Source organism: Aphelocoma coerulescens, chromosome 3, assembly GCF_041296385.1.
Source record: "Aphelocoma coerulescens isolate FSJ_1873_10779 chromosome 3, UR_Acoe_1.0, whole genome shotgun sequence".
In the NCBI taxonomy this organism is placed as follows: Eukaryota; Metazoa; Chordata; class Aves; order Passeriformes; family Corvidae; genus Aphelocoma; species Aphelocoma coerulescens.
Genome location: NC_091016.1, coordinates 56820658 through 56833520, shown reverse-complemented (window position 1 = coordinate 56833520; position 12863 = coordinate 56820658). Strand labels below are relative to the sequence as shown.

Here is a 12863-nt window from a genome sequence, read left to right as displayed (position 1 = left end):
TTGATCTTAAATCCACATTGCAGATGATCAAATTTCTTATTATTGGGAAATTCCGCTTTCCAGAATTTAAGCAGAGGATTTCTAAGGGATTCAGAAGAATCTAGAGGATTTACTTCTTGCAAACTCACCAACTCATTTGCACAGCTTTAACTTAAGCACTAGGCTCTCTCTTGATTATGATTTTTTAAGGACATATACTATAATAAAGACTTTTCTTTCTAAAATTTCACCTAGTTCTGAAGCTTTTGTCTGTGAGGCCATTTACTGATGCTTGAGTCAAGTTGGTTCTTGCTATATTATTTCAATAATTCATTGCTTGAATATTTATATAGAAGAAAAGTGTGTAGAGTTGACATTCTCAAACTCTGAAAGTGTTATCATGTCTTCTTGGAGAAAAAAGCAGTTAAGGTCTTGCACATCATGCACCCTGGCCTGGCTTTTGGGAAATAACTGCAAATCAGCAGGGAGCAGATGATGATGAGATCTGTCATCCACATACCAAAGGTATCCCAATTATTCTGCATACAGTTTGTCACACAAAACGATGAAGTCAGTTCCTACAATAATCTGGGCAGAACTCATGGAGCAACACCAAAAAGAATGAAAAACATCTTTCCATACCTGTTTTTATTTCAGTATCAATTTCATCACTTTCCATATTTTCCTAAAAGCAAGGAATAAAATGTAAGAGAATTAGGAAGTGGAATTTGGGTGAAACTACAGAACAGTTTACTAGTTGAAATTATTTTAAGAACTTATTTTTTTTAGTTGGAGTATTCAAATATTCCTCCAATTTCCACTCAGTATAAACAAGAAACACTTTTTTTGAAGAGAATCAAAATAACAGATGAACAAATCACGAATTAAATTAATGGGAATTCAGGAGCATGTTAAATGTAAATTTGGCTAAATAGCCTTAATTTCTTAAGACAAGCAAAGTCAATCACTTACAATCATGTGACTGTAACCTAGATTTCTTTGAGTTTCATTCAGAACATGCATATAGTCTTTTACTGCCTTGAGCAAAAATTAATGACGTGTATAAAAACATATATAAATAAATATATATATATTATATAATACATATATAAACATTTACTCATGTCTGCATTTTCAGTAAGAGAATTTTCACAATCCCTCATTTGTGCCTTGACACATAGGCTTCTAAGGATCCTCAAGGCCGACAGTAATCAGTATACTGACGTCAAAAATTGCCAAGTCAAATAAGGCAGGGAAAACTCTGCAGCCACAAGTGTTTGAGGTATCTCAGAAGAGGAGAAGTCACTTCAGTATCATCCTGCACATTGAAATGTAAGGCTTGACGTATGGGACTTTCAGGGATCTTTTTAAAAGCTGCAAATCACTTTCTATTTGTTATTTAATGAGGACACAGCACAGTGCATTGGATACTTTAGTTTGCAGATGGCAGTTAAGCCAGTGTCTGCTTGGGAATCTATCCAAATGCCAGTTCTGCTGAAACAACATGCTGGTAAGAATCTGAGTTAGCAGGATTTTCCTCTTTTTGCCTACTTACTTTACGTTGTTCTGCAAATATGGCATGTCCTTGTGGCATAGAAGAGCAAAAAGTGTCACAAAACCCATAACGCTATCCTTAGCAAAAATACACAGATTGATACACCGGCACACTGATGGTAAAAAAACCAAACAAAACTTTCCTTTGAAACAATGTATCCAAGCAAGTGTGACTGCAATGTAGAAGTGGTTCTGCTTTTATTCAAGTACTTCAGGATTTGTCCATTTTACCTTCCCTCTTGAATCCTTCTATACCCCCATTTGAATGCCCGAATTGCTAGTGATAAACATCTGACAAACACTTCGATAATCAGCTATTCCATGTGTCACAGAGCCAGCTGACTGACAATGTATTCTTATTTTACCACCTCAGACAGTTTAATGACATTAAACAAAGATAATTTCTTCATAATTCTTGATGTTTAGTTTTGTGGACGGTATTATGGAGGGATTTTAGTAAGCTACAGTATTTTAAAATCAAAATGAAAAAGAAAACAGAAATTTGTTTTGAATGCTACCAAATCCATCAAACCACCATACCTACCTCACGTAAGTCCAAAGAACTTCTCTTGTGCTCTGGAATGGCACTGGCATCACTCCTCCCAGTAGTAGTAGAGGACAGGGAACTTCTTTTCCTGTGTGAAAGAAATTATTGAAGATCACTGACATTCAAGAATATACCATTTGATATCTGGAAATCAACATCACCCAGCATTAAAAAACACAATAAAATAGTACTTGAATTGATTAGACTGATTAGACGAAGGGTTATTGGTTTTATACATATTTTTTTAGTAACTAGGCAATATTTGCATATTACACAGCCAAGCTCTCCTGGCAGGAATTCTGAGCAAATGAAATCCATAGTAAATGAAAAGTAACATTGGTATTCATCATTAAGGCATAAAAGGGAAAAATTACCTGTATGCCAATGGCTTGTTCCCTTTCTTTTATGCAGTACTTTCTCTGCAAATAAACTTATTTTCAATTTGTTATGAAAACTCTCAATAATGAGGTTTTGTGGAAGAAAATAAGGAAAGAAAATGGATGTGATCTTCAATGACTTTGTTTCTGAGTCAAGAAAAGTTCTGACTGTGCTAATAAGTGGTTCTTGCCACATAACTCACACCAATGTCACATCTGCTCTGTTTTTGGCAAGAGTATTTGAATAACTGGAATAGTTAGAAAGTATGCAGCTGGGGTATTCCACTTAAATTTGGCAGGTGGCCATAACTTTGAAATTTTCAGTGTTTGATTTCACAGACATGTTATCATGCTTGAACATTTTTGTATGTGGGTGTATGATCAGTCAAATGTACCCAGGTGTCTTCCCAGTAAATACAGAACATTCTAAGACTGTACAATTTTCCAAGTCATTGTAGGATCCTCCTGTTTAAGCATAGTAAAAAATTATCTTGGTTTATAAAAAAAAAATATTAATAAATTTTAATCACTCATTTTTTTTTATTTACCTATGATTTCTTAAACTAATCATTAAGTTACAATGTCAAAAAGAGAATTTATGTTCAATTAAGTAGCACTGATATCAAGTCGCGTAAGCTACTTGAAGATTTTAAAACAACCTAAGACCATAAACCAGCTTTATGGTTCACAAGAGCAAAAAAGCTGTTTAATTGCTAAAATCTTAAAGCTGTGTAAGTATTTAAGCCATTCTGAGTCCTTTTGGCTACCACTGCCTTTGCATATCCATTGAAAGACAAGTGTTCCTGAAGTGATGTACAGGTGTAATGCCATTCTTTCAAAATGAGCATATTTGGCTAAAATTCTCTTTTTCATCCAACACTACCAACCTATGCAAGCTTCCAGCTTGTTTTGAGAGGAATCTTGTGGCTAAACACTTTGATATGCTTGCCTCTTTGCTGAGAGTATCTAAAAGCAGGAGGATTTTATCAGGTTTAAAATAAAAAAAAAGCCTGCTGCCACACAATTATCTTACAGAGATAAAAGAAGCTATGGTATACTGGAAAACTGATATCTGACAAAAGTATCTGTTGAATTCTTCAAGAGAATTGAGACCTATGAGGTCATTTAGAGGAAAAAAGGAGAGCTGAGTGGGAAAAAGAACGTATCATATGGTTTGACAAGCATTACGGAAGTTTAAGAATGGGAAAGTTAATTAACTGTATGGACTTGAATTGATTAAATACAAATGAAGTCTCAATTTAAATAAGCTATCTTGGAGAAACATTACATCATTTTACTACAACAAAATCCCAATTGACGGTGCCTGTCCCCAAGGAATGCACAGAGTTACCTGGAAGAGAAAACACTGTGTACAAGGAATAATATGGCATTGACTCCAGAGCCCCGGCTGTCTTCATTAGTTTTACGCCTGAAAACAAAGATATTTGTACAGGACATGTCAGACAGGTTGCGTATTGTTCCAGAAAATGTTTCACATTTAACCTGTAATTAAAACAAATTAAACTTTTAATTTCCCAGAATGCATGTCACCTAAAGTTTTAGACAGTTTTTTCAGAATCAGTTAATCAGTTATGATGGATTAATGTCAGTGGAGATTACATACAAAATGTGCCTGTGCCAGGAAAAACAGGTACCTGATGGAATTATGAAAATTTTATTCATCCAGGTATTTTCTTGAGGATTAGTATTTAAGAGGAAAGTGAGGTATCTTATGATGAAGTTAACTGGCTAAGTTATTGTTAGCAAAGTACGTTTTTCCTGGCACTCAGACAGTCATGGGAACCCTGGGTAAAGTACTCTACTTACAAAGCATTGGCTTTCCTGTCTTCCATGCATCCATATGAATTGGCTGCCTCATATATGGGGAAGCAAATACAAAGGAAGAGCAACTGTCTGAACTGCAGATAAGCTTTGATTATTTTCCATGGTAGAGAAAACTCATTTCACTTTCTCACAAAGTTGCCAATTTTACACATGAAGGATGAAGTGAAACTCTGGGGTAGGATAGTTAAATATTGACTTTGTATGGGCTTAAAAGGTGTGTATTCCTTCTCTAACATAGGAGCACCGCCATGCTGCTCCACTCAACCTAACCAGACCTATTACCATGTTCAGCTTACTGATATAGCAGCTTATTGGGCGTAAGAATATCTGGAACTATCCTATGCTCACTCTTTGTCACTTTCTCTGAACGATCTTTACTCTCAAACCTCCAAAATCACATCAGTTTTCTCCTCATTGAATGTGACTTCTAGTCTTCTGAGTATGGACAGTGATAGAGATACAATGTAGAACATCTGCCATTATCGTCTGAAGTAGAATTATTTCCAAATGTCAACCCAAACACAAAACTTCCAAAATAAGGATGTTTCTACAGCTCAGTAGCAGTCTCTAGTCAATGACTAGAGTGATTTATGTAGGGAGAGTTTCCTTCAGTGGCAGTGCTGAGTTATGTTAAAACACTATTTTTAATTACATCATCCCTTCCCCAAATGACTCTCTTGATCACTTCTCCTACCTGCAATGTCAAGACTAGCTAGCAAAGTAATTTGAAGTGGGAGAAAGGAGGGCCCAGATAAATCACTACTTTAATTCCTGCTTGTAAATCAAACTTTATATTTGGGCATATTGTAATTTCCAGTATGCCATTTGAAAGGTTGGAGATCAAAAGGCATGAAAGCAATACTTACAGGCATTTCACAGAGGCAGATTCAAAATCCCACAAATTTATTTCACCATTTGTACTTCCTGTAGCTATCAATCTGCATCCTTCTACTTTTAAAACATCAAAACATTTAATTTCCACAGAAGATATAAAAGTCTACAAAGAAGATTAAAAGAAGAATTTGAGTAGGAGCATGAGTAGGACACTACAGACAGTGAAATGTTTTAACTGTTAATCTCACAAAATAACTAAATTGACAATGTCTACAACAACTGCGTTTGGATGCTATTTTAATACTATTGTATTTGAGCTAGATAGAAGCACCAGAAGGAAGCAGGAAGGGATAGTATTGGGAGACTCCCTGCTGCAGAGGACAGGGGCCTCCAACCTGACCTGCTGTTTACAGCACAGTTGCAATTTTAGCATGTGAAAATAGGTGTAAGGGCTGAAGATTAATCAAAAGTAGGTATCTGTGGAGATACTCTAATCAAGTTCAAGGAAGAAGTCACTGAACAGAGATTTAATGACCTTTCCATAAACATCATCCACATCTGTTACAAAGCTAGTGAAATTTTACAAGACAGGACTTAATTCTTGTGGACTATTCAAGTTAAAATGAAATATAAATTGAAACATAAATTTGAAGTTTTATTTTACCAAAGCAATAAGAAGAGAAAATGGAATCACTCTGATACTCAGCTTGATCCTTATGTGATGCTATTACTAAAGGTCAGCCTAGCTATAGCAAGAAAGACATCTCATTTCTAGAAGTGTCTGCATGAGAACCTCAGCTTACTATATTGTACAGGAATGTGAAGCGTATGTTCAGAGCAACTCCTTAATTATGGTGATAATAATGCAATGGAATTTCAGGAAGATTTAGCCCTTAGAAACAGTCATTTCTTACACCATTTATTCTGTGTATTTATTTCAGTGTACTGAAAAGACCGGAATCACAGAATCATAGAACGTGTAAGGTTGAAAGGGACCACAGTGGGGAATAATTATTTGGTTCTTGTCCTGTTGCTAAAACATGAAATCCTTGAAGGCACAGTAAACATTTTACTTTCCAATCTTCTGTAAATGGTGTCATGAATTATGTGAAACTTTGAAGTGTTTCTCACCTCTGTATCATTTTTCAAAGAACTGGTGTTACATAGAAGCCGAATCTCTGGAAAAAAATCTTGTGTTTTTAAGGAGCCAGGCTTCAGTGACAGATATACAACTGGATTCCTTCGTGGAAATGGCACTACCTCAGGAAGCACCCATGTGACATATAGATCTGTTTGAGCTGAGTCACCCTATTAAAATAACAAACTTAATGAAAGAGGAAGGAAAAGGATTTCTCTATTCATAAAGAATTACAGCATGTGTTTATCAAAAGCTTGCTTTCTGTGAAAAATTACAAAAACTGCTACAAGTATTAACTAACATATGCCTAAACTGCAAATTGAAGCTTCATCCAGACATATTCCAGCTCACTTTAAATTACCTGCTGTTATATTAGAAGCTGTGCAGCTGTGGAGTTCAGAGTTATTGATTTTACTCAGTTTAACTACCTCCTTAAAGTTAAGTTGTCTCTTTAGTTATAGCTGCTTATTTCATTAACATTGTTACTCTCCATTTAATATCTACCAAAACATCCAGCAAAAGTGATGGTTGTTCCAGTTGAGTGAGAAGAAGCTACGACTCAGCTATAGCCTTGAGTCACTGATTCCTCCCCATCGTGCCTAGAGGCAACTGGGAGCTATTTTTATGTTTTTCCAACTATAACAAACTCACTCTAGTATCTAGTTCCTGCTTTAACATTGATATTTCTGTCCATTTTGAAAAGTGTTACTGAAATCAGCTCCTTAGGTTTGCTACTGTTTTTATAGATGTCTTGAGCTGCAGAATGAAGCAATAATTAAGATTTTAGTAAATCTTACGCTACTGAGTTTTTCAAACTAGAAATATCTTTAGGGAAGGACTAAAAATTGAGAGATATATAGGAGACTCCTGCAAAGGATGAACTGTTTAAACTCCAGTTTACCTTGCTAACTACTGTATTTAGAGCCTTTAAAAACCCAATAATAAAAAACAACCCGTATTTCTCATTATCACAGAAATATTTGTGGAAAAATGTTCTCCAAGTATGTGAAACAGTATTAATGTACTTAGATTCATAAAGACTTGGAGGAGATTCAACTCCTCACCAACCTGTTTGTCAAGGGATACATTTACATAATTTACAGTTAATGGATTGTTTAACAATTTCAGTGATAACATGGAGGAGCAAGTGGTGTGATGTAGTGTTTCAAAAAAGTCTGAATAAGAAAAGCAAACCCTGTATAAAGCAGCTTTTCACTAGCAGGAGGCTCAAAAGAAAAAATTATTTACTGAGATGAGAGTCTGTATATTTGGTTTTTTTCCCAATATATCATCTGTCTAAAACCACATTTTCTCCCTTGCACATAACAGCTTTAAAGTTTCAGAAGAATTTTGTCCCAAGTTAAACATTTCAATTTGAGGAACATGGTTTGCCTGAGAAATTAAGCCATAATTATTGTTATCTGTAAATGCATCCTTTTAGTTTTAGCTGACGGGAACACAGTAGATACTCAAAATTAAGCCAAGCGAGTCAATCTGATTTATTACTGTCTTGTTTCTTTGTATCAGTTCCTAAGAATTTACTGTCTTAATCTATTAATTTTAAAGAAAAATAAAATAAATAATCTTTTCACCAAAATATTATGCTTAGAAGCTCTTTAAGTAGACTAAACTCCATCTGTAGTAACAACACCAATATTTTAAAGCTGTTACCATACTGAAACCTCAATCGCAAATGAAAAAGCAAACTCAAGGAAAAAACTGTAAGAATGCTGAAAACCAGCAATGGACTACTAAACATTTTAACACTAGGCAGAAAGCTAATTTGATTGCATCAAAAAAGTAGATTGTTCCTTGACAGTTTCTAAAAGTTTATCTACTAATTAATAAAAAGTCCTATTTTACCTTAAAAATGAGGGGCTACCAAATGAAATTAGGGGAGAAAAGAGAAGCATATTTGAAAAACCTGAATGATTTTCATCTTCCCTCTCTGCTCCAAAACAACAATTGCATGTTGACCCTCATCAGCCTTCAGATATACTATCTTCAGCACACGACGCTTGTCTTTGCTGTGCTGTGCTAAAGGCAAGGCTTTAACTTCTTGCCCACTTTCAAACTCCCAAATTTTCACTGTTCCTACACAGGGACGACAAAAATGTAGAAAAGGGAATAAAATTTTAGCAATAACCTGTACTGCAAATTCAGAAGCTTAAATAGGCTCAAACAGGGAAAGGAGAAAGAAAGAGAAAATCCAATTTGAGGTCAAGAGCGAGGTCACTGGTCTTTCAAAATTTGTAACTGCGTGTGTGTTTCTTAGCAAAGCAGCTGTAGGGACAAAATACTTACCAGAAAACATCACTACCCGCTCAATTTTTCCATCTTTTTTTCCATGTCTATTTTTTTGTGCAGCCCAGGATAAAAGACCTCTGCTTATCTTACTTCTTACAGCTTCTGAGTAACATTAGCAGAGAGCAGTCAGAGTGTGGGCTATCTGGCAGAAGACTTTGGGTTCTGAACGACAGCAATGAGCAGAGGGACCCGATTGCTGGATTTGTCCCAGAGAGCTGGTGGTGAGAACCAGCGACGGAATTTTCTTCAGTAAAGCAATTAATTATATGTGACTTGTATTTTGTAAGACTTGACAACATTCACCTTCTGTTGTGCTCTTAAGACTTGAGAACATTCACCTTCTGTTGTGCTCTTAAGATCCATAAGGGGTGCAGTCTCTGCTCCCAAGTAGAAGCAAGAAATATTAGCCAGTATGCTGTGTGGAAAAAGCCATCATCTCCTCTTCAAGGGAGGCAGCTTTCATATATTTTACATATTTTAATAATTCAGGTGTGTACTCTTGAAAATTTTAATGTGAGAAGAATTATTCTTTCATGTTGACAGATTATAAAATTATAACAGCTTCCTGCACAATTCAATGTGCACTTGTGTACTGGAGAAATCTTGTCACATTACCTAAAACTCATGCACCCTGAATAACAGACATGAAAAATACAGGTAACATATCTATATACTATATCTATATCTATATCTATAATCTATATCTATATCTATATCTATTATCTATGTATCTTCTAGTGTTCAATGACTGCAGACACTATAAAATTGAGCTTAGAGACTAGAAAATTTTAAAACTACCATTCTTCCTCTGCAGCCATTTAGTTATAGATCTGAGTTCCTAAGCCTTACGAGGAAACAACTTTTCAGACCAAGACCTTTGAAGACAGTCTTTCAAAGAGTAATAGGCTAAAAAAGAACCAGAGCCCAAGCAGCCAAAAATCACCCTTCTGTGAACCAACTATCAAATAGAACCTAGCTAAGACATACACCCCCACTTCTACAGACTGACAGCTGTGCAGTCAAAATTAATTCTGTCACTGAGACAGTCAAGAAAAAGAGTTCTGTCTGCTAATGCAATATGTAATTTTTTTTAAAAAGGTAATAAAAAGTAGTAAAGGTAAAAAGAAGGCAGTAATTATTTAATTGCTTTACCATCACATGCCCCAGTAGCAAGATAAACCCCATTTATTTCAATAGCTGCACAGGTCACTTCAGTATTCAGCCCATGTGCATCTTCTATTTGATATATTTGAGATCCTGTTTCTAGGTCCCAGACCTGAAAAAATAATATAATAGTTATTTTTAACACATCCTCTAAAACTAGTCACACGTGTTCTACTGTAATAGGAGAAATTACTGCCAATAGCAATTTTTTTTACTGAAACACCAGTGTATTTTCCCTGAAAATGTCCCTCTCTCTAGGGAACCCACCCAGGCGAGGGGAAGCTCTATTTCTTATGTATGCTATGATAAGACCCGTGTTAAGTCAGAGAGACTGACATTAAATATAAAGAGTTTTTACAGTGCAAAAGCAAAGAAATCTAACTAGAAAGAATTGTTTGAGTTATAGTTTCTGTGCAGAATATAGAAATGAGGCTTTTCATAAACATTCGGTCCGAAAATGTAGAAACAACTATCTCTGATCATTATGGAATCCTTTTAGAAATTTAGGCAACACCTTATAATGAAATACCAGTGCAAAATTTGGTCACTGTAGTGGGATAGCTCAGATTCAACTGGATTTATGAAGTAGCCACTGATTTAATATTCACTGTCTAGAATCTGATTTCCTGCAGCACCAAGTGCCCCAGATTATCTTGTAATTGTAATGGTGTTGTAGCCATTGTGGTCTAAGGAAGGCAGGGTTTACAGTGAGAAATAACATCTTTACAGGGAGTATAAACTGAAAAAAACATTACACAAACAAGCCTTTCTCCACAGGAATTCCACATATCACCAACTGACCCAATAAAAGATGCTACCTCTCCCTACAAATTTTGCCATCTAATGTACCAACAGTCAGTGAAAACTGCAGGTTCTCAGTACCTCTTATGATTGTTGTCACACTGTTAAAAAGGAAAGCTGGATCTTGTGAATCAAAATAGGGTTCATGACTACCACTTTTCTGGATCTCAAAAATAGCCACAAAACCAGCACTTTGAATAATAAATACTAATAACTTATCAAATCTCCTGATAACTTATTCCAAATAAAAAAGCTGAGAATTTTATTTTTCAGTATGAAGGGTGACAACTTACACTCACCTTCAGTATTGACTGAGTGCAAATGCTGAGAATCTGGTGAAAAGCCCTGTTGTAAAGCAGAACATTGAGGCTTTTCTCATGTGTCTGAGGCAACTCTTTTGAATCTTGTATCACACTAGCTAGGGGATAAATATCAATGACTTCTGAACCTGCACAAGGTGAGAGAAGTGAGAATATATACATTTTGTGCATAATTACTTTTCCTGGAAATTAAAAGATTTTATGTAAAGCATAGGGTTCATATGAGTTCTTCTGAAGAGGATAGAGAATATTGTCTGTTTTTTGAGAATACCTGTTCTCTGAAGCAGAAAACATTCACACACAGTCCCCAAAAAGCACCAGTCAAACAATGGCTAAGTGTTTATCTGTCTTACACAATCCCCTGCCCACCTTTGATGGGGTTGACATCCTGACTGCAAATTAGTAGAACCCATAAATCCTCCAGTCCCAGAGTTGGTTGGCATGAAATGGAATGAGCCCAAGTACATAAAACTTTAACTGGGAGATATATCACTCAAATAAATTCTGGTTTCTGCTTTCTTAGAGATAAAGCAATTCTATCTGCAGGCAATGATCATGCCTTTCCAGTACCTTCCTTTATACAGCAGCGCAGGTCTGAATGGTGTTTTCCAAACACCTCTCAGTGCTCTCGAATCAGAGGGGTTGCGAAGACAGAGGCAGACGGGGACGATAAGACAAAAGAAAGGACAAGGTCTGTACAGTGCTCCTCAGCCAGAGAGCACATGCAGTCTCCCATTGTAGCTCCACTATCCCTGCCCCAGTATCCCTGCCGGTCTGCCAGCAGAGGCGCAGCAGAGAGTACAGAGCAAAGGAGGCTATTGCCTAATCCTTGGCATAAGCCCAGGCACAGAGGCCAGCAGCTTGTAAACAGGCACGGAAGGAAAGCTATGGCAATATTCAAATGAAGCATGAAGGTGAGCTGTGATTTATGAATGTTAGTGAATTACTAAGTGAAAATCTCCTCTGTAAAGCCAGGTACATAGCAATGAGAATTAATTAGCTCACATATAGCCTCAGTCTCTTGCCCTCTTCAGGGGCAGAAGGCATTCACTTAGACTTTTAATGGAATCATTAACAGAGTCTAGGACCAGACTTTTACAAATATTTAGGCACTTATAGAACCATTTTTTATAAGGGCAAAGTTACCTCATTTTCTCAAGGATCGACCTGTACAAATTCCCTACATTGCTAAGCTTGAAAATCTCACTAGCATAAATTTGAAATGAAGATAGTATCTGTATCCTTAAGTGATTAAAAATTCAGTAGAAACCACCAAGTCACTGAAAACAAAATGTTTCACATTCATCTTTTCAGATCTGACAAGCTTTGCGCCTTGTTCCTAACCCAAGGACAGAAAAGGCTGTCTCCAAAGACAATTCCTTTATTTGCCTGGTACATCTCAGGCCTCTATAGCCCCAGAACAAGTTCAAAGCTGTCTTTTTTTGTGACTACATCTCTGGGACAGAAAAACCCTGCTGATTTCAAGAGTCTCTGCCTTAGATACAAAAGGCTAACATCCTTAGTGACAACTGCGAAGCTCTGGTCCCTCAGAGGTTCCAGGCTCCCTGCTACAGTCAGGAAACAGAGCCCAGAAACCCCAGATTGAGTTCCCATAATATTTTATTCCTAATCAGTTGGACAGTGTGTCTATTGACACCTCAGATTGTGGGGCTGCCGGTAGCTACTGAGTTAAATAAGGAGTTTGAATATACTTGTGAGGGCTCCACAGAGATTGCGCGCTGCTGGTTTCATCTCCCAACAGGAGGCGGTGCTGGAGGAATAGTTAGGGGGAGTTCAATAGCTTAACAGCTTTCAAGAAATGACAAGTCTATATAACAATATCTGTAGTTTAATTTTGCTATGGGAGGCTCACCTTGCCTTCAGTGAAGCCTATCTCATTTCCTTTGGCTCCTGCTGTTAATTCCCATGCTGCATATTTTCATACCATTTTCAAGATAGAAATTAGCACCATATTGTAACCCACTTTAAAACAGTCT

The 12863-nt window shown here is 36.4% G+C and overlaps 1 protein-coding gene across 9 annotated transcripts in view; it reads right to left on the bottom strand.

Annotated features, from left to right (window-relative positions):
* The window catches only part of WDR64 (WD repeat domain 64), a 71636-nt gene that overhangs the window by 13244 nt on the left and 45529 nt on the right, over positions 1–12863 (bottom strand). For all 9 annotated transcript variants that reach the window (XM_069010390.1, XM_069010391.1, XM_069010385.1 and 6 more), the window contains 8 exons: positions 10846–10994; positions 9734–9857; positions 8199–8368; positions 6268–6444; positions 5169–5299; positions 3809–3886; positions 2078–2168; positions 622–664 (listed from right to left, as the gene is read on the bottom strand). In XM_069010390.1, the coding sequence (XP_068866491.1) occupies positions 622–664; positions 2078–2168; positions 3809–3886; positions 5169–5299; positions 6268–6444; positions 8199–8368; positions 9734–9857; positions 10846–10994 (963 nt within the window). The remainder of the gene's footprint in view (positions 1–621; positions 665–2077; positions 2169–3808; positions 3887–5168; positions 5300–6267; positions 6445–8198; positions 8369–9733; positions 9858–10845; positions 10995–12863) is intronic.